At 42.8% G+C, this 19,353-nt stretch overlaps 1 protein-coding gene across 1 annotated transcript in view; it reads left to right on the top strand.

Annotated features, from left to right (window-relative positions):
* The window catches only part of c20h11orf49 (chromosome 20 C11orf49 homolog), a 95,910-nt gene extending 77,745 nt beyond the window's left edge, over positions 1 to 18,165 (top strand). Inside the window, exons 5-10 of the mRNA XM_033038612.1 lie at positions 3,010 to 3,199; positions 5,402 to 5,511; positions 15,236 to 15,299; positions 16,736 to 17,017; positions 17,203 to 17,257; positions 17,443 to 18,165. Coding sequence (XP_032894503.1) covers positions 3,010 to 3,199; positions 5,402 to 5,511; positions 15,236 to 15,299; positions 16,736 to 16,889 — 518 coding nt within the window. The 3' untranslated portion in view covers positions 16,890 to 17,017; positions 17,203 to 17,257; positions 17,443 to 18,165. The remainder of the gene's footprint in view (positions 1 to 3,009; positions 3,200 to 5,401; positions 5,512 to 15,235; positions 15,300 to 16,735; positions 17,018 to 17,202; positions 17,258 to 17,442) is intronic.
* The last annotated feature ends 1,188 nt before the right edge of the window (positions 18,166 to 19,353 follow it).

Below are 19,353 nucleotides of genomic sequence, written 5' to 3'. Positions count from 1 at the left end.
TCCAGTACCAACCTGATTTTCCCAGTCTACCTGCATATTGAAATCTCTCATGGCCACTATAACATTGCCTTTCATACATGCCCATGGTATCTCGTTGTAATTTGCACCCTATATCCTGGCTACTGTTCGGAGGGCTGTATAAAACTTCCATCGGGATCTTTTTCCCTTGCAGTTTCTCAGCTCTACCCACAAGGGTTCTACATCTTCTGATCCTATGTCGTCATTCCTGGCTAAGGACTGAATTTCATTCACCGGCAGGGCCATCCCACTCCCTCTGCCCACCTGCCTGTCCTTTGATAACCATGTGTAACCTTGGATATTCAGCTCCAATCCTCTTTCAGCCACATCTCCGTTATGCCCGCATCGTAACCGACCAAGTTCCAACGGTACTACAAGCTCATCCACATTGTTCCGTATACTGTGTGCATTCAAATATATTAGTTCAGTGTTCACCACACCTCTTCTCAAATTGTTTCCCAATTTGCTTGACCTTAGACTCTTTTCCCTTCTTAAACTTTCTGTTACTATTACTTCTGGAGACTTCAGTTCCCTCTCCTTCCTTTTAAACGCCATCCATACATTTCCAATTTGTTGATCAATGTAAAGCTGCAGGGCCACCAGTTCAGTCTGCTGTTCATTCCAAGTGATTGAGTAACTTCAAATAAATAGATCTGTGCTGATACCTTTTAAAGTATGCTTATCATCATTTCCTTATGACCTCTCCATGTTCTCTCTGGGCTTACTTTGAAGTTATAATGTGGGCTATGTTTTCCTTTCATTCACTATTTTAAACAACCACTCCCTCTAACTAACCAGTTTCACTTGATGAAGCGCGAAAAAAACATCATCTCTTTCACCACAACTCATTTTGTCTTGAAATTCATTTCCCTTTGTCTTATTATGCCTGTATTTTCTTAGCATGTACTTCTAACTAAAAACTGATTGCCTTGAAGAATTGTAAAGTCTTAGTCCAACTTAATCTATTGCTGGTCAGGCAATAATATATGTATACATATGGGTGAACGGGTGATCGATGGTCGGTGTGGATGCGATGGGCCGAAGGACCTGTTTCCATGCTAGATCTCTAAATACAAAACCATCAATAGAATATATTCCTACATCCTATTTGTGTTTTCAATTGCTTTACAATATTCCGCATTGAAAGTGATGTGTCAACTATTGCTTTCAAGATAGACAAAAATGCTGGAGAAACTCAGCGGGTGCAGCAGCATCTACGCCAGCATTAATGTCCCTGATGATGAACCAAAGCAGTCTTTTTGATGGAGGAACTCCCACAGGGCTGTGGAAGAATTCCAGGGTTTAAACTGCTAGTGTATTCCCAGCCAGGCGATAGACAGTGTTCTCACATAACTGCTGCCACTGGATGATGTCTTGGTGGTGGAGCTGAGGTTAATGTACCAGTGGAAGCCCTCCTAACTCACTCCACCCCACCACACTCCACCCCACGGCAAGGTCAGGAGCTCAAACACAGGTCTGAGGAGCAGTGAGGCAGCAGTTTCACTGCTTGTGCTACTCTATCACCTGAGATTTTAAAACTTCCTGACTGCTACCCTCATATATGGTGATTTAAAGGCTTTGCTCATATTTCAGGATTGTACAATCTGCAGTCATTTGTTGACCTCTACTGGACTTGATTAGAAAAGCACAGCAGGAAGAAACCCACACGTGTAGGAAGGAACTGCAGATGCCGGCATGAAGAAGGGTCTCGACCCGAAATGTCACCTATTCCTTCGCTCCATAGATGCAGCCTCACCCGCTGAGTTTCTCCAGCATTTTTGTCTACCTACTGGTTTTAGATGATCAACCATGATCATATTGAATGGCAGTGCTGGGTCGAAGGGCTGAATGGCCTACTCCAGCACCTGTTTTTCTATGTTTGTACATATGAGTCCAGAGATGATGGATTACAATCAAATGGTTAGATTGGAGAAGCTGTGGTTCTTTGTTTGAGGGGAGGAAGGTTGAGTGGAGATATATTGAGTGGCAGGTTTCGAGAGAAGCAGGTCGCATTAGTGGATGCTTCAAGAATGAGGGAATGCAGATTTAAAATGATGGACAGAAAACTACGGTGAAGATGACGAGAAACATTATTCACCGGGAGCTGTTTTGCTCTGGAACTCATTGCCTGTCACAGTGATAAAAACAGAGCCAGTCAGGGATTTCAAAAGGAAATTGGATAGATCATTGAGGGGGAATCATTCACAGAGCTGCCAAACATGCAGGTGTGTAATTATTAACAACACCATCTCTGGTCAGCAGCTGCAAACAATGCTAACAAAACACTGGCATCTCATTCTTTGGATGCAGAGTACAAATAATGAATCTGGGGTCACGGTCTCAAATAAGGGGGTGATCAGTCAGTACTATGAGCATAAAAGCATTCTTCATTCGGATGTAGTGGATTTCCGAAATTCACTTTCCCAAAAGGATTGGAGGCCCAGACTCTCAGTACATTTTAGACAGAGAATGATAGATTTTTCAGATGTTCAGGGAATCAAAGGATATTGAGTTCAGACAGATACAAGCTCCGTCATATCTCACTGAGTGAAGGAGCAGGCTTCCAATGACCGTCTCTGGCTTCCATCTATTGTGCTGGTTTGTCTGGGACGTCAGAATGCACTGATCTCCCTCATAGTGCTGGAGTAGAGAGGGACAGGGACCTGGAGAGAGAGAGAGCTCAACCCAAGGATGAGTTGTTCAACAAGCTGCAAGGAATGGTCTGTTTTTCTAATCTAACTTGGAATTTATTGAGTCCATTGATCAATTGTATATGTTTACAAAGTACCATTTTATAAACATGATTTTTGGGCCAAATAGTATGAACATCATTAAATATGGTCATCTGACAGAAAGTATTTCCATATTGTTTTAAATGCCTACTATTACCTAACTACGAGCTATCTTTCAGTGCCTGATACATTACTACTGTATTTATCACCAAAATTATTCTTTCTGAAAATGTTTGCACAGAATTTTTTTTTCCCTTAGAATTTCTTGGAAGCATTGGTATAGTTTACCAGGATCTCCACATGGGAAAGAACCCAAACACTGTGATTGTGCCAACATCTTCAATTGAACAATGCCAGTCCCCAACGAGTGAAACACCAACTCAAGAGGGGGTTGATGCAGCTCAGTTTTATGACTGTCTGGAAACACTCTGTGATAGGTATAGGTACAAGTAAGTATTATCTTTCTACTAATAATTGTTGTGCCTCTTGCACGGACTTAACCCATCATTTATGTCACCATTATCCAGCCTTTGGTCGTGTTTCCTTTTGTAACAAACATTTATTTCATTTTTCTCATTGCTTCTTGTTTTCTAATATTCAAACCTTTTCCAGCCAATTTCAGTTTTCTTATCCATTGTATTCTACAATACAAAATAATGCCAATTCATGAAATAAATATTGCCTTAACGAGGCAGGTACAGTAACAACTGGACCGACACATGGATCGGAAAGGTTTAGAGAGATATGGGCAAAACGTGGGCAAATGGGAGTGGGATCTCACTTGGATGGGGCATTGGGGTTGGACCAAGGGGCCTGTTTCCATGTAGTATGTCTCTAGTTCACAGAATTGAGGAGAAATTCCTCCAAATGGATGCCTTAGTTTTGGGTAGTAAAGTGGATTTGAATTGGAATATATCTAACAGCTTGGGGAGTTATGGTAGATCTGTGCATACTATATGTTCAACATCTCCTATTTCCCCCCCCCCCCCACACTACCCACCACTGACTCCAAACACACTTCACACTGTCTGGGGACAGTAGCCAACATAATCAAAGGTTTGGTTCACCCCGGTCATTCCTTCTTCTCCCCGCTCCCGTCCAGCAGAAGGTACGGGACATTGAATGCGTCCACATGCAGACTCAAGAATAGTTTCTGCCCCCCTTATCCAGCTTTGGAGCGGTCCTTCCATAAGCTAGAGTACTGCCCGCTTCTCCTCTACCCCATTGTGGACTCTGTCAAACTCTGTCTCTGGAACCTGTGCTCTAGAATGCTGAGAACTAGATTCTGCACTGAGTATTTTCCCCTTGTACTTGAGTTTGACCTGATTCTAGTTATGTATTGTATATCTGATCTGTTGGTTCGCATGCAAAACAAAGCCTTTCACTGTATCTCGGTACACCTGACAATCATAATAACAAGCATACCAAATCTCGTTGTACCTCTGTGCAATGACAATAAAAGATATTTATTATTATTATTATTAACTAGCAGAACACTAAACCTTCTAGCTGAACCATACATTTCTTGGCAAAGTGGAACTGGTTCTTAGTCTTGTATTTACAATGATAGGTTTGTGGTAAAATCCCAATTTGTCCTCGAATGACTGGCTTCAATTCAGACTCCATGCAGAGACTGAAGAAGGGCCTCAACCCCAAACGTCACCCATTCATTCTCTCCACAGATGCTGCCTGTCCCGCTGAGTTACTCCAGCTTTTTGTGTCTATCTTCTGTTTAAACCAGCATCTGTAGTTCCTTCTTACAGAGAGACTATATTATATACTGTTATATTTCTGTTATATTTCCACAGCAAAGTAAAGATTCATAAACTATTGGCTGCATCTTAATGTAATCTAAATAATCAATGAACGTAAATGAGAGTAGTTGTTTGAGCACAGATTGTGAGCCCAGCATGTTTAGTCTATTCTCCTGCTTGCCCTGTCGCGGGCCCAGTCCGTCCTTTCAAAGGGTAATGTTTACAGAGGACAACTGCATATCTTTGTTTGCTGAACCCACTTTCAGTGAGGCGTAACTTCTCCACTCAACCCCCATGCAACCCTCAGTTCCTTTCATAACACATTCTGTATGTTTAGGATAAATGAGTACACTTTTGGCAGTGAAATATTTCTCAGGGTACAATTCAAAGAATGGAAGACATTATTACAGCTTAAGTGTTTGGCAATCCAAAACATTACCAAATATGGTTAATAACTTGCGGCTTTTAAATTTAGCTTTGCTTACAATCACTTTGTTGTAATTCTCCTTCTACATATTTATGATGCCTTTCACCCAAATCCCTTTTGCATTACAGTTTTTAGCCTTCTTAACGATGATATATTTGACAAAAATAAGCTGTAATTTTTATATGCTCTTATTCATTGTATTACATGCGTGATGACCATGGTCTACAGTGTATCTGTGTTTACATGCGTGATGGCCATGGTCTACAGTGTGTCTGTGTTTACATGCGTGATGACCATGGTCTACAGTGTATCTGTGTTTACATGCGTGATGGCCATGGTCTACAGTGTGTCTGTGTTTACATGCGTGATGGCCATGGTCTACAGTGTGTCTGTGTTTACATGCGTGATGGCCATGGTCTACAGTGTATCTGTGTTTACATGCCAGTGATAACCTGTGTCTGTGTTTACAGGCACCCATCAACTTTGTCCCTGAAGCAGATCCTGAACAAAGTGAAAAGAGTGACATTCTTCGGCTTTCTGATGGCCATTGTGAAGCATGAAGGGATTAACGGCACTTTGGGTAAGTAATAACTACAGAGGAAAGCTACATCTTGGCAGTTGTGGAATTTAAAATAATGGTTTAATAGCTGTGCAATGTGTCCACTTGATTCACCAATCATATCATACAACCAGACAATCGAACAATAAAACACTAAATCTTAAAGTGGGAAACTTTGGATACGTTATTAACCTATTAGAAACATAGAAAATAGATGCAGGAGGAGGCCATTCGGCCCATCGAGCCAGAACCTCCATTCAATGTGATCATGGCTGATCATCCACAATCAGTACCCCGTTCCTGCCTTCTCCCCATAATCTCCTGACTCCGCTAGCCCTAGGAGCTCTATCTAACTCTCTTTTGAATGCATCCAGTGAATCGGCCTCCACTGCCTTCTGAGGCAGAGAATTCCACAAATTCACAACTCTCTGTGCGAAAAAGTTTTTCTTCATCTCAGTTCTAAATGGCCTATCCCTTATTCTTCAACTTTTTCCATCTTGTTAGCCTTAATTATATATATTTTGTAAATTTAAAATCCGTTGCCGTAATTCTCAGGAGTGTGGCTGCCAAATAACTATGTTGCATAATCCATTGTGATCTACATGTGTAAGTTTCCCAGCATGTAGAGCTGGGGAAACAACAAATCACTTCATTAAAAAACTGACACTGTTCAGAAAGCCAACCGCTCAAGCAAGGAAGGCTGGACTGGGGAACAGTACTGAAGACAAACTTGCAATCACTACCACTGCTTCAGGGTGAGCAGCAGATCTGCAGAGAATAGCCAACACACTTGGTCCTGGGCATTCAGTCATGTCCTCAGCATGAGCCCACTCACATTCAGCCCTCACCTCTTTGCCAGGACACATCAGTGAAGGGGTGTGTGGAGGAAGGAACTGCGGATGCTGGTTTACATTGAAGATAGACACAAAATGCTGGAGAAACTCAGCGGGACAGGCAGCATCTCTGGGGAGAAGGAATGGGTGACGTTTCAGGTTGAGACCCTTCTTCAGACTGAGAGTCAGGGGAGAGGGAGATACAGAGATATGGAAGGATATGGTGTGAAAACGAGAGATCAAAGGGGAGGATAATCAAGGAAAATGTAGAATGGTTCATTGTTAGCTGAGGGGAAGGTGACAAGAATCAGTAACATTTAATCAGGAGGGCAGTGAAACTAGTTGGGAAACTGGGATGAGGAGAGACGGTGTGAAGGTGTATAGTTCAATTCATTTTGTATTTCATTAATATTAATGTTTCATCAATTTAAATGGAATTTTGTGCAGATAAATGTGAAATGTTGCATTTTGGGAAGTCTAACATGGGCAAGCCCTACACAATGAATGGTAGGGTTCTGGGTAGTGTTGTAGAGCAGAGGGATCTAGGAGTACAGGTGCATAGATCCCTGACGGTGGAGTCACAGGTCACAAAGGCTTTTGGCACATTGGCTTTCTTCAGCCAGAGTATTGAGTATAGAAGTTGGAAGGTCTCTGGCTCTGTAAGGTAGCAACTCTACCGCTGCGCTACCATGCTGACCACTGTTCCTCTTTGAACAGATGCTGCCTGGCATGCAAAGTGTTTCAAACATTTTCTGTTTATATCTGAGAAAAACAGATATCAGTGGGATCCTGATATTATAAATTTACATTGGTTCTGCTGAATATAGAATACAGTTTAAAGTCACAGTAAAGAACCAGCAGTACCAAACTATGGAATTCAGTGAAGTGGGGGGAGGTGTTACTTGGTATTAAAACCTACGGGATGAAGTTGATAAAAATTGAAAACATATTTAATCACTAACAAACCAATAGCAATTTATAAGGATGGGGATATTTCAATCTAGTAAAATTAGTAATAAACATTCTGAAAAAGGAAAAGTATTTTCTGGACCATGGATAGAAGCTGAAATCAACTGCATGCAATTCCCACACTACATGTAACCTTATGTAACTGAATGGGCAGTGAATAATCCCTGGCATAGAAGCTAGTATCCAGCACTGAAAACAGGTGAGAGAGTGAATTAGCAGAGACGGAGCAACAAGGGCAACAAGGCCTGATCTCCCATGCTTTTGCTATCTGCTGAATATTGTGCGCTGGCCATGTTGGCTTCATGGTTCCTCTTGAGAAGTGGCAGAGAACATGTGGAGAAGCAGAGAGTCCAAGTGTCTGTGATGTTGTTGTAAGATTGTCATTTTACCACTACCTCGCCTTACTTGCCGATGTGACAATAGACTTGAGCTAACCTGAAAGTAATTGAAGATTGTCTACTGTGTGATAAGCTGGCTTCACTGAACAGTTGGCAAAAGTGCCTTGTATTGGGCCACAAACTGCCGGGGGAACTTGCTTGATGAATGATTGTTGGTGCAGAGATTTCTTGTGGCTGTGGAGTGTTTGAACCTTTACACAGAGGCTCTGAGTGAAGAACTCACTCTATCATTGATTACCCATTGACTGTGACACCGTAATAACTTTCGAGAGAAAATCTATGCAGAAGGATTAAGCAAAACAATAAAGTTTCTAAACCCTTCTTACTATGGTGTGCATTGGAATCAATCTGCAACAAGGTGTCTGGGGACCTCTTCCGTATCAGGCATTAATGTAGCAAGAAGTTTGTTCCAGATCTTTTTCAAATAATATCCATCAAACATTAATCATATAATAATAATAATAATAATAACTTTATTTATAAAGCACTTTAAACAACTGCAGTTGCCACAAAGTGCTGTACATGAGAAATCATGAACAAAAAGCTATTACAAACCATTAAAAACCATTAAAAACCGTACAACGAAGGACTATAAAAAACACACTAAAAATTAAAAGACATTAAAAGCACTAAAAACAGGAGCAATGCCTCAGCCAGTGTCGAAAGCCAAAGAATAAAAATATGTTCTTTAAAATATAAAAAACATAGTGTTTTCCATATCTTCCATAAATAACTTGCAACTGCTTGCAGGCTGGAAACAAGGTCATTACTGTTCACACACCATTCTCCACATATCTAACCAATCCTTGTATCAATCAATCAATCACATTAGTCTTCTCCAAGATTAAAGCTAAGAATTAAAATCACAGCGACATGTGCAGTAAACCTTCATCAGCGAGGGGAAACCACTACAAACAAATTGCTGGGAATCAGCAAGCTTTTTAATATTATATTGTTTATAAAGTTTGAACAAAACCTACATTTGATGCATGTGAAGAGTTCAGTGCGGATCCCTCAATGAAAAATTCCATCCACATTTATGGCGGCACGGTGGCGCAGCGATAGAGTTGCTGCCTCACAGCGCCAGAGACCCGGGTTCAACCCTGACTACGGGTGCTGTCTGTACGGAGTTTGCACGTTCTCCCCGTGACCACTTGGGTTCTCTCCAGGTGCTCCAGTCTCCTCCCACATTCCAAAGACGTGCAGGTTTGTAAGTTAATTGGCTTCTGTAAGATGGTAAATTGGTCCTGGTGTGTAGATAGTGTATGGGGATGGTTAGTCGGTGCGGACTCAGTGGGCCGAAGGGCCTGTTTCCTCACTGTATCTCTAAACTAAACTTTAAAAAAATGGATGCATGTGAAGAGTTGAGTGCAGAAAATGAAAGCTGCTGATTAAAGGTTTGAACCTGCATCTTCATTAACGTGTCATTTCAAAGACTAGTTCAATAGTTTATGTGTGGAAACAAAGCTTGAGGTATGATTCGAACATAAAATTGTCACCATAATCCCCCTGACTTTATTTGTCATTCATCTACGTACTGAAAGAGAAATTAACAGTCTACATTGCACATTTGTTTTGGGTATAATTATGTTTTTGGAAATGCAGGAGGATTCAGTGGGAAAAGGAGATTTGTATCCAGAGACATTTTATAATTGAGGTATAAAGTAAATAGTCTTTACCACACAAAAACCTGAGGAATCTTGGGCGTTTTGGGGTTAGCATATAATTACTCTGGTCTGCAAGTCTTCAATCATAAGTGTCTGTTGATGTCAGTGTGGGTGAATGCCAGCCCTGCTCATTATCACATCACCTCTGGCTAAAGGGTTGTACAGCAACATTTATCACATCACCTCTGGCTAAAGGGTTGTACAGTAACATTTCCAGCAATTACATTCTTCAAACTGAATGAAATGATGCGCTGTATTAATAGCAGAAACATTCCTTCTAATTAATGTTTAGAATTCAATTGTGAAGCCCCACCTTTAACATTAATTGCAATAGATCTTTGTTTTACCATGGCAACCGAGCAAATAATTCCTTCTGCAATCTGATCATTGTTTGGGCATGTTTTATGTTTTAATAAGGGAACCCATATCCAGTTGGGTTTAATAGGTGTTTGGATCAGATCAGCGTTAACAAACCTTTCATAACACGGTGGAATGATCATTGTTAGTTAAATGGGAAGCAAGAATCATTTTGGCAATCTGGACTACAGCTTGGTCTTTAGGTAACGCTTTAAAGCACGTCATACTAGCTCTCTCATATTAAATTGGTCCATTACTATAATATTTTAAAAATATTATTAGTTTAGTTTAGAGATACTGTGTGGAAACAGGCCCTTCGGCCCACCAGGTCCGCGCCGACTAGCGATCCCCACATATTAACACTATTATTGTAACTTTTCCTGTACTCACTTCCCTTCAACTACATCTTTATACTCCCAATTTGTCAATCCCTCCCCCCCACTATTTAGTTTAAACCTACATATGTAGCCCTGGCAAACCTGCCTGCCAGAATGTCGGTCCCCCTCCAGTTAAGGTGTAACCCGTCCCTTTTGTGCAGGTCACCCCTACCCCAGAAGAGATCCCAGTGGTGTATAAATCTAAATCCCTGCTCCCTGCTCCAGCCCCTCAGCCACACATTCAGATCCCCTATTTACCTGTTCCTGTCCTCACTAGCACGAGGTACTAGAAGCAATCCAGAGATAACCACCCTAGGAGTCCGGCTTTTCAGTCTTCTTCCCAACTCTCTAAATTCACGTTGCAGAACCTCCTTCCTCTTCTTCCCGACATCGTTTGTGCCCACACGCACAACTACTTCTGGCTGCTCACCCTCCCTCTCGAGGATGTTCTGAAGTCGGACCGAGACATCTTGAACCCTGACACCAGGGAGGCAACAGACCATCCTCGAGTATCGCCTGCTGCCACAGTATCTCCTGTCCACACTTCCGACAATGGAGTCACCCACCACTATGGCTCTGCCCAACGTGGTTCTCACCCGTCGAGTCTCATCGCTAGGATTGGAGCCACCGACCTGTCCGCCGCTCGGACTGGAAGCGTCGTCTGCCCCGACAGCTCCCAAGATGGTGTACCTGTTTTCATTAGGCACAGCCACTGGGGTCTCCTGCACTCCACGGTTACTCCCCTTACTCAGTCACACACCTTCGCTCTTCCTGTATCCTTGATGTGACAACCTCACTGTGAGACCTGTCCAGGAAACTCTTGTTTTCCCTGATGGCTCTGAGGTCATTCCCTAACACGGTTATTCAGGAGCTGCATCTGGCCACAATTTCTGCAGGGGTAGTTTCTAGAAGCTCCAGCGGTGTCCCTGACTTCCCACATCCTGCAGGAAACACATTGTACCAACCTGCCTGCCATTTCTTCACTGGACAAAAATCACAAATTTCAATCAAGTGTAGCCTCCTCGCCAAAGACTCTCAAGCCAAGGCCTCACACTTTATTCACCAAGGCACTTCACCTCAACAAGGCCGCTCACAACATGGCCGCTCACAACATGGCCGCTCCCAACATGGCCGCTCACAACAAGGCCTCTCCCAACAAGGCCTCTCACAACAAGGCCGCTCCCAACAAGGCCGCTCCCAACATGGCCTCTCCCAACAAGGCCTCTCCCAACAAGGCCGCTCCCAACAAGGCCTCTCACAACATGGCCTCTCACGACAAGGCCGCTCCCAACAAGGCCTCTCACAACAAGGCCTCTCACAACATGGCCTCTCCCAACAAGGCCTCTCACAACATGGCCTCTCCCAACAAGGCCTCTCCCAACAAGGCCTCTCACAACAAGGCCTCTCACAACATGGCCTCTCCCAACAAGGCCTCTCCCAACAAGGCTTCTCCCAACAAGGCCTATCCCAACAAGGCCTCTCCCAACAAGGCCTCTCCCAACAAGGCCTCTCACAACATGGCCTCTCCCGACATAAATTACTCGAACCTGGGCCTTTGACGTTCTTTTTTAATCTTCTTTCCCTCTGACTCACCGACTTCCAGCCAATACTCGCTCTCGCTGCTTCTGGCCACTGCTTCTCTCCGGCCTTGACGGAAAACACTTGAACATTTGATTGCAAATGCAGAAGGAGAGACATTGTTGTAGACACAAGTCAGTACTGAACCTAAGATTTTGAAGCAAAGAAAAAAGTCAAATGGTTGAAGTGAAAACTTGGGCAAATGTTCAGAGTGAGGAGAGGTGTGTGTCATGTTGGAAACCTCTTGGTTAACGCACGGGCAGGTTGGGATTGACCTGGTTGTGCTGTGTGAGATTTATCAATGATCACTGCAACGTGATGAAGCATGTAGCTCTTTCTGAAGTATCGGCAATTAGAGGTTTTACCCCTGGCGTGTATGAATGTAGAATGTCATTTACAATTTACTGGCAGCGGCAATCCATTACAAGTCACAAATTCATGTGATTTACGAGCCTAGATTTTGTTGTTGTTACAGTCTATAAATGTTTGTTCATTTGATGGGTTGCCATTCTGGGTCAGGTGTTTGAGTTCAGCTTCAGGCCTTAACTTCAAGGTGCGAAATGTAGAATCACGCGGCAGCCCACATGTCAGTGACAACACAGCATTCCTTCACACCTGATGTGGTGCACTTTGCCACAGGCCATAACTACCTGTTCAGGTAAATACAGATCACAGCTTCCTCCTTCAACAAATAAAGACACAAAGTGCTGGAGTAACTCAGCGGGTCAGGCAGCATCTGTGGAGAACATGGATATTTGACGTTTCACAGAGTGCTGGAGTAACTCAGCGGGTCAGGCAGCATCTGTGGATAACATGGATAGGTGACGTTTCACAGAGTGCTGGAGTAACTCAGCGGGTCAGGCAGCATCTGTGGATAACATGGATAGGTGACGTTTCACAGAGTGCTGGAGTAACTCAGCGGGTCAGGCAGCATCTGTGGAGAACATGGATAGGTGACCTTTCACAGAGTGCTGGAGTAACCTCCTGAGATACTTAGTCCTGACCTAAACCGTCACCTATCCATGTTCTCCAGAGATGCTGCCTGACCCGCTGAGTTACTCCAGCACTCTGTGTCTTTCTTTGTAAACCAGCATCTGCAGTTCCTTGTGTGTTTCCCCCTCCACACCTTTTATTCCGATGGATTAACAAAAATGCAGCGTTGTGTTCTGCTGAGAGCAACATAGTTCTCCATTTTTAATGTTGATTAAAGTTGAACAATCAGTTATTAAAATTAAAACACTGAATATGTTTCAACATTTGCAAAAGTTCAAGATTTCCAGGATGTCAAGACTGAAATTCCTCTCACGTCTGTGTATCAAAGAGCACCTTTTCTGTGCCTTGATGTAATCATCAAAGCTTTCCATGGTCTTGATTTTAAACCCTCATCTGCAAGGTGTGTTTGGAACATCATGATCCTGGTGTGGGAAACTGGATTGACTGATGAATTCTCAGCTACACGGGAGACCTGTGTGTAAACATGCAGTCTCAAGACATCCAAAGAGGCTTTACATCAGAAGATGTTTCATTATTTATATGGGAATTGCAAAGTGGGTGAAATGATCTTTGGTAGAACTGTGTAAATTGCAGAACATTCCCCCCTGGATGTTACTCATTCAGTTGTAAATCCGCACCTTGGAAATGATTTTGTTTGGAATAGATCTCTGTGTTTTCCCAAGGCCTCCAAGCCCATCATCCCAATTACAATCTGAAGCTCCCAGGTTTATGTTGCATTCTAGAAATGATTAGAAATTATTTGTATTCATGTATTAACGCAAATATAGGTTCAGCATAGATTTAAAGTGAAGGGGAAAAGAGTTAACAGGAATCTGAGGGGTAACCTTTTCACACAGAAGGTGGTGGGTGTATGGAACAAGCTGCCAGAGGAGGTAGTTGAGGCTGGGACTAGCCCAACGTTTAAGAAGCAGTTAGACAAGCACATGGATAGGACAGGTTTGGAGGGATATGGACCAAGCGCAGGGAAGTGGGACTAGTGCAGCTGGGACATGTTGGTCGGTGTGGGCAAGGTGGGCCGAAGAGCCTGTTTCCACACTGTATCACTCTATGACTATAACAAATGCAAATTAACAAATTTCTTTGAACACTATCACAATGAAATGAAATGTCATAGCGAAGAGTTAAAGGAAGGTTCCATGGGCAGACGACTAATGCCCCTGTACATGACACCACATTGCTGCCTGAAAGTGCCACGATTACTTCTATACTTTACACATTCCTTTCCTGTCTCCCCTTCCTTCCTTACTTCCCCTCCTCTCCTCCCTTCATCTCTATTTGCTATCTCCTCGTGTTTTCCCTTCTCTCTTTTCTCCTCGTGAGTAAGGGTTTCAGAAGCTGTGGCTGAATGGTGTAATGCCGCACTCTACAGGCATGCACAGATGCAGTCAGGCTTGCTTTCATTAGCCCACTATCCATGGTTCATAACTGGGGCATGGACAATACTTCAGAAGGTTACAGTGCCATCCAGTGGCAGAACTCAAGGAAGCACAAGGAAGTAAAAGGTAGATAAAAATGCTGGAGAAACTCAGCGGGTGAGGCAGCATCTATGGAGCGAAGGAATAGGTGACTTTTCGGGTCGAGACCCTTCTTCAGACTGAAGAAGTGTCTCGACCTGAAACGTTCTGAAGAAGGGTCTCGACCCGAAACGTCGCCTATCCCTTCGCTCCATAGATGCTGCCTCACCCGCTGAGTTTCTCCAGCATTTTTGTCTACCTTCGATTTTTCCAGCATCTGCAGTTCCTTCTTAAACAAGGAAGTAAAATGTGCGTTTGGGGGAGGAAACGTAAATTTACCTTCCTGTTGATGATTCAATAAAGTACCATTGAATTACTTTTGATCAGCTATGACTCAGATTCTTCATCAGTGGTGATTCCATCTTCTGCAGACAGGCCCTTCACTCCCTATATATATACATATATATATATATATTCTCTGTCTCTCTCCTTCTCTCATTCTTTTTCTCCTTCTCTCATTATAACAGTTGCTGAAACCTATCTTTCTGGCAGTTTTGGGTCATTTAGCCTGGTTTCTCCCTGTCTGGTTGGCATATTTTTGCATCTACAACAGAAACTAACCACTTATTGTCAACTTTGCTGATGAATGTAAAACTGTTTTAATGTCTCTGTAATTTCCTCATTTCCAATTGTCAATTCCCCTCCCTCCATCCGGATAATGAAGTCATAGAATCATAGAGTGATACAGCATGGAAACAGGCCCTTCAGCCCATCTTGCCTCCACCGGCCAACATGTCCCAGCTGCACTACTCCCACCTGCCTGAGTTTGGTCCATATCCCTCCAAACCTGTCATATCCATATACCTGCCTAACTGTTTCTTAAACGTTTGGCTAGTCCCAGCCTCAACTACCTCCTCTGACAGCTTCTTCCATACACCCATCATCCTTTGTGTGATAAAGGTACCTCTCAGACAGGTGGAGAAGAATGATAAAATGTTTGTAATGTTTTTAATCTTCTCCTGATGAACATATAGTTTTTTTAAAGCTGCAGATTTCGATTGACTTGAAACAACCTGTTTTATGTTCCTGCATTTACAGGGATTGTGCCCAACAAGTTAGAGGTCTTCACCGATTCAGAAATGGACCAAGAACTGGAGAAATTGTACGTGTGAGATTAACTGCATGTTGCACTACTTTGTTGATTGTTCCAATGTTCTGTCCCATTGCCACTGAAGTCCCCGTTCATTTTGTAATGGCCAACCCATGTATCTATGGCCAGCCATGTATCAATAGGCAGCCAGTGTATCAATGGCCAGCCAGTGTATCAATGGCCATCCAGTGTATCAATGGGCAGCCAGTGTATCAATGGGCAGCCAGTGTATCAATGGGCAGCCAGTGTATCAATGGGCAGCCAGTGTATCAATGGGCAGCCAGTGTATCAATGGGCAGCCAGTGTATCAATGGGCAGCCAGTGTATCAATGGGCAGCCGGTGTATCAGGGTGTTTTTCCCAGCTCACACCTGCCACACCGGTTGTGTATTTTCATTAATGAGGGACAAGCCATTGCCTTGGTTCCTGAAGAAGGGTCACTGATCTATTCCCTCCACAGATGCTGCCTGTCGCACTGAGTTGGTCTTGTTCAACATTCCAGTGTTGTAGTTCCTGTGTCTCCACCTCGGTTCCTTGTTCCTTGTCTACAAGGCCGCTGTTCCTCAAAGCAAACCAGTACCTTTTTTTGGATCAAGTTTTACATTTTAAAAGATTACATGTTGGCCATTCAATAGTTTTTAAGTATTTTTCGCAATAAAATGGTCCCATTGTTGAGGTGAAACATGCAGTGTTGGTGTTAATCCACTCTGCATCACTGAACCATGTCCCAGTGTTCACTTCCTTCCATCTCAGGAATACGGCTCTGTTAAGGGCCTGTCCCACTTACGCGACTTTTTCGGGGACTGCCGGCACCCGTCATAGGTCGTTGCAGGTTGCCGAAAATGTTCAACACGTTGAAAATCCAGCGGCGACCAGAACAAGGTACGACTCTTTGGGCAACTACTCACGACCGTACAGTCTTCACCCCGTGACATGTCGCCTGTACGGTCGTGAGTCGTCTCCTCAGTCACCCAAAGAGTCGTACCTTGTTCTGGTCGCCGCTGGATTTTCAACATGTTGAACATTTTCGGCGACCTGAAACGACCTATGACGGGTGCCGGCAGTCGCCGAAAAGGTCGCGTAAGTGGGACAGGCCTTTTATATTCACAGTTGGTGAGGAAAGACAGAGGATTGCACTGCCTTTTAGATGATTTAAAGTCTCAAAACAAAATCTGAGAATGAATGGGGATCATCTTGGTTCACGTTGTTAACTCTGAAAAGCAGCAGTTTATTCAATCAGTAGATTTCAATAATTCTCTGTTAATGTTACTTCATCTCATAATCCAAATTTGGTGATAAAGAAACTTCATGTAGTTGTGTTCTGTTCAACCTTCCATGTTATTGTGCAGGCTGTACATTCAAGAGATTGGCATCAATAAATATCTGTTTCCAGCAATTAAAGCTACCAGTTTGTAGGTATATAACGTGAGTGTTTACGTTTGTCAACAGCATTGATCAGTTGCTCAATACTCCAGCCACCAGTAGACCTACCAACAAGGAACCCACCAGAAAGACCACTCACCGTAAGGCCATCACCCATCGCAAAAAAGTCAACGTTGAGAGTGATGGGTCAACAGAAGAAACCGATTCCTCAGAAAATTGACCCTTTCTGTTTTATTAATTATTCATTATAAACCCTCAGTTGTGCAATGTTTGAATCCCACGCTGGACACGAAGACTCACTATTTCTGCCATTTCTCCTGAACCAGTGCTAGGTTGTCTCTTCTACAGGTACAAGTACAGGTACAGGTACAGATACAGGTACATGTACAGGTACAGATATAAATACAGGTACAGATGTAGGTACAGGTACAAGTACAGGTACAGGTACAAATGTAGGTACAGGTACAAGTACAGTACAGGTACAGATGTAGGTACAGGTACAAGTACAGGTACAGGTACAAATGTAGGTAGAGGTACAAGTACAGATACAGGTACAGGTATAAGTACAGATACAGGTACAGTGTACAAGTACAGGTACAGGTATAAGTACAGATACAGGTACAAGTACAGGTACAGTGTACAGGTACAGGTACAGGGTACAGATACAGGTACAGTGTACATGTATAAGTACAGGTACAGTGTACAGGTACAGGTATAAGTACAGGTACAGATACAGGTACAGTGTACAGGTATAAGTACAGATACAAGTACAGATACAGTGTACAGATACAAGTACAGATACAAGTACAGGTACAGTGTACAGGTACAGGTACAGCTCTATCTGGGATAACTCAACCCACTTCCCATTGAACTTTACCCAAATGAAAAGTTAGCAACAACCACTTGTTGAATCCTTCTGGAGATGGAAGGTTTGTAAAGATGGCGTGGTGTTAACACCATTGTGCTGTGCCACTAATCTGTTCTATTCCTTGGCAGTGAGCTACACCTTCTTGATATGAGCACAAAGCAGAAATGATTTGTGTCCATCTACTTTGCCTATAGTTGAGGACAGAAATCTCGGCTCAATTTACAGGATGGGATGAAAGGTCTTTTGACTGATGTAGAGTCATGGTGGAATTAATTTTCACTGTTTAAACCTAGAAACAGCGATGATGCATCTCAGTCAAGTCTGTTCAAGAATCTTCTAAATATGTTGTCCGTATTGAAACATAATTTGTCTTTGGGTCCATGGAATTAGCGGAAATGTAAAGAAATTCTTGCCTTATAACTAACTCAACTCCCCTGTGGTATAAATCATTTTCAGCAGTGCTAACCCACGTGTATGAACATCATAGTCAATAGTAACAGTCACTAAATAAATCATTGATGAGGACTTCTGATTTACAATTATAACAACCTCCCACAAAAAAGATTGAAAGCTTCCAAGAAAGTTGCGAGATTCTCCCCGTATAGTATAAGCTACAAAGATGACAAAGCTACAAAGATTCAGCCCTTCGAGCCTGCACCGCCATTCACTAAAAGAATAACTTTATTAAATCAATACTAAATTTAAACAGAATAAAATTTATCCAGTCAATTAATGCAGGCAAATAGCATTAGCTTCGTATGCCAACTGGGATGGCATGGAAAGGGTGGGCCGAAGGGCCTGTTGCTGTGCTGTACATCTACAGGACTCTAACACAGAGCTTCATGTATACATATTGTTTACCAGAACATTGTTACCTTGTTCAATGGTACATATCGTAATGGTGAATGCTGAGTTGAACATATCAACCTGCTGTGTAAGGGCCTGTCCCACTTGGGCGTCATTTGCGCGACATCTTAAAAATTGGTTGGTGCGTGGTAACGTGCATGATGCGTGCGAGGCGTGGTGAGGCGTGGTGGCGTATGCTGTGACGCGCAAATGACGCCCAAGTGGGGCGGGCCCTTTAGAGGCAGCAGTATTGAATGCACGTTCACTTCATAACGTTTCAGATGAAATTCCCTTCTGCAGGGAATACCCACAGCATTGTAAAGGCAAGCCATCTCTGCTCTCACATCTTAAACTGAGCTCTTAAATCATCCTGATCATTGCTGGATGTTTCTGCCGTAGAACAGCGTAAGATTTAGTTTATAATAATGTTGCTTCAGGGGGGAAAAGATCATTGTGTCTCCCAGCCATCTCCAAAATACCAACACTGTCATTGAACAATTCTCTTGGATTATCATAAAGAGAACAACTTTGAATGCATCATCAACGTATTTTTGAATTATTTAACTATCAGGAGTGTATACTGTCTCTTATTTTTAACTCCTTACTAAATTTATGAAATTATTGATTTTATCAATAGACAAAAATGAAGACATGAATCTCGTGTTTAGCTTTGTGAGATTGTAGCCATTGGTGCATTTCATCACAGATTTTGTACTAATTTACTCGGAATTGCACCAAAGAGTAACTTTCCACCGTTCATTTGGATACGTGGGGAACGGAGGGATGTGGATCGCATGCAGACAGAGAAGATTAGTCTAACTTATCCTCATGTTTAGTGTATACACTGTGGGCCTCGGGGCTTGTTCCTTGTAGTGTTGAACTGCTGTAAGTTCTTTCAATGCAGAGTCTCATTAATTTTATTTTTGGTGATTTTCTGAGTATTTTTAACATACTACCATGTTGTTTCTGT

This window comes from Amblyraja radiata, chromosome 20 (assembly GCF_010909765.2).
Source record: "Amblyraja radiata isolate CabotCenter1 chromosome 20, sAmbRad1.1.pri, whole genome shotgun sequence".
Lineage (NCBI taxonomy): Eukaryota > Metazoa > Chordata > Chondrichthyes > Rajiformes > Rajidae > Amblyraja > Amblyraja radiata.
Note: the sequence above shows the minus strand (reverse complement) of the source record. Positions and strands in the feature narration are given on the sequence as shown.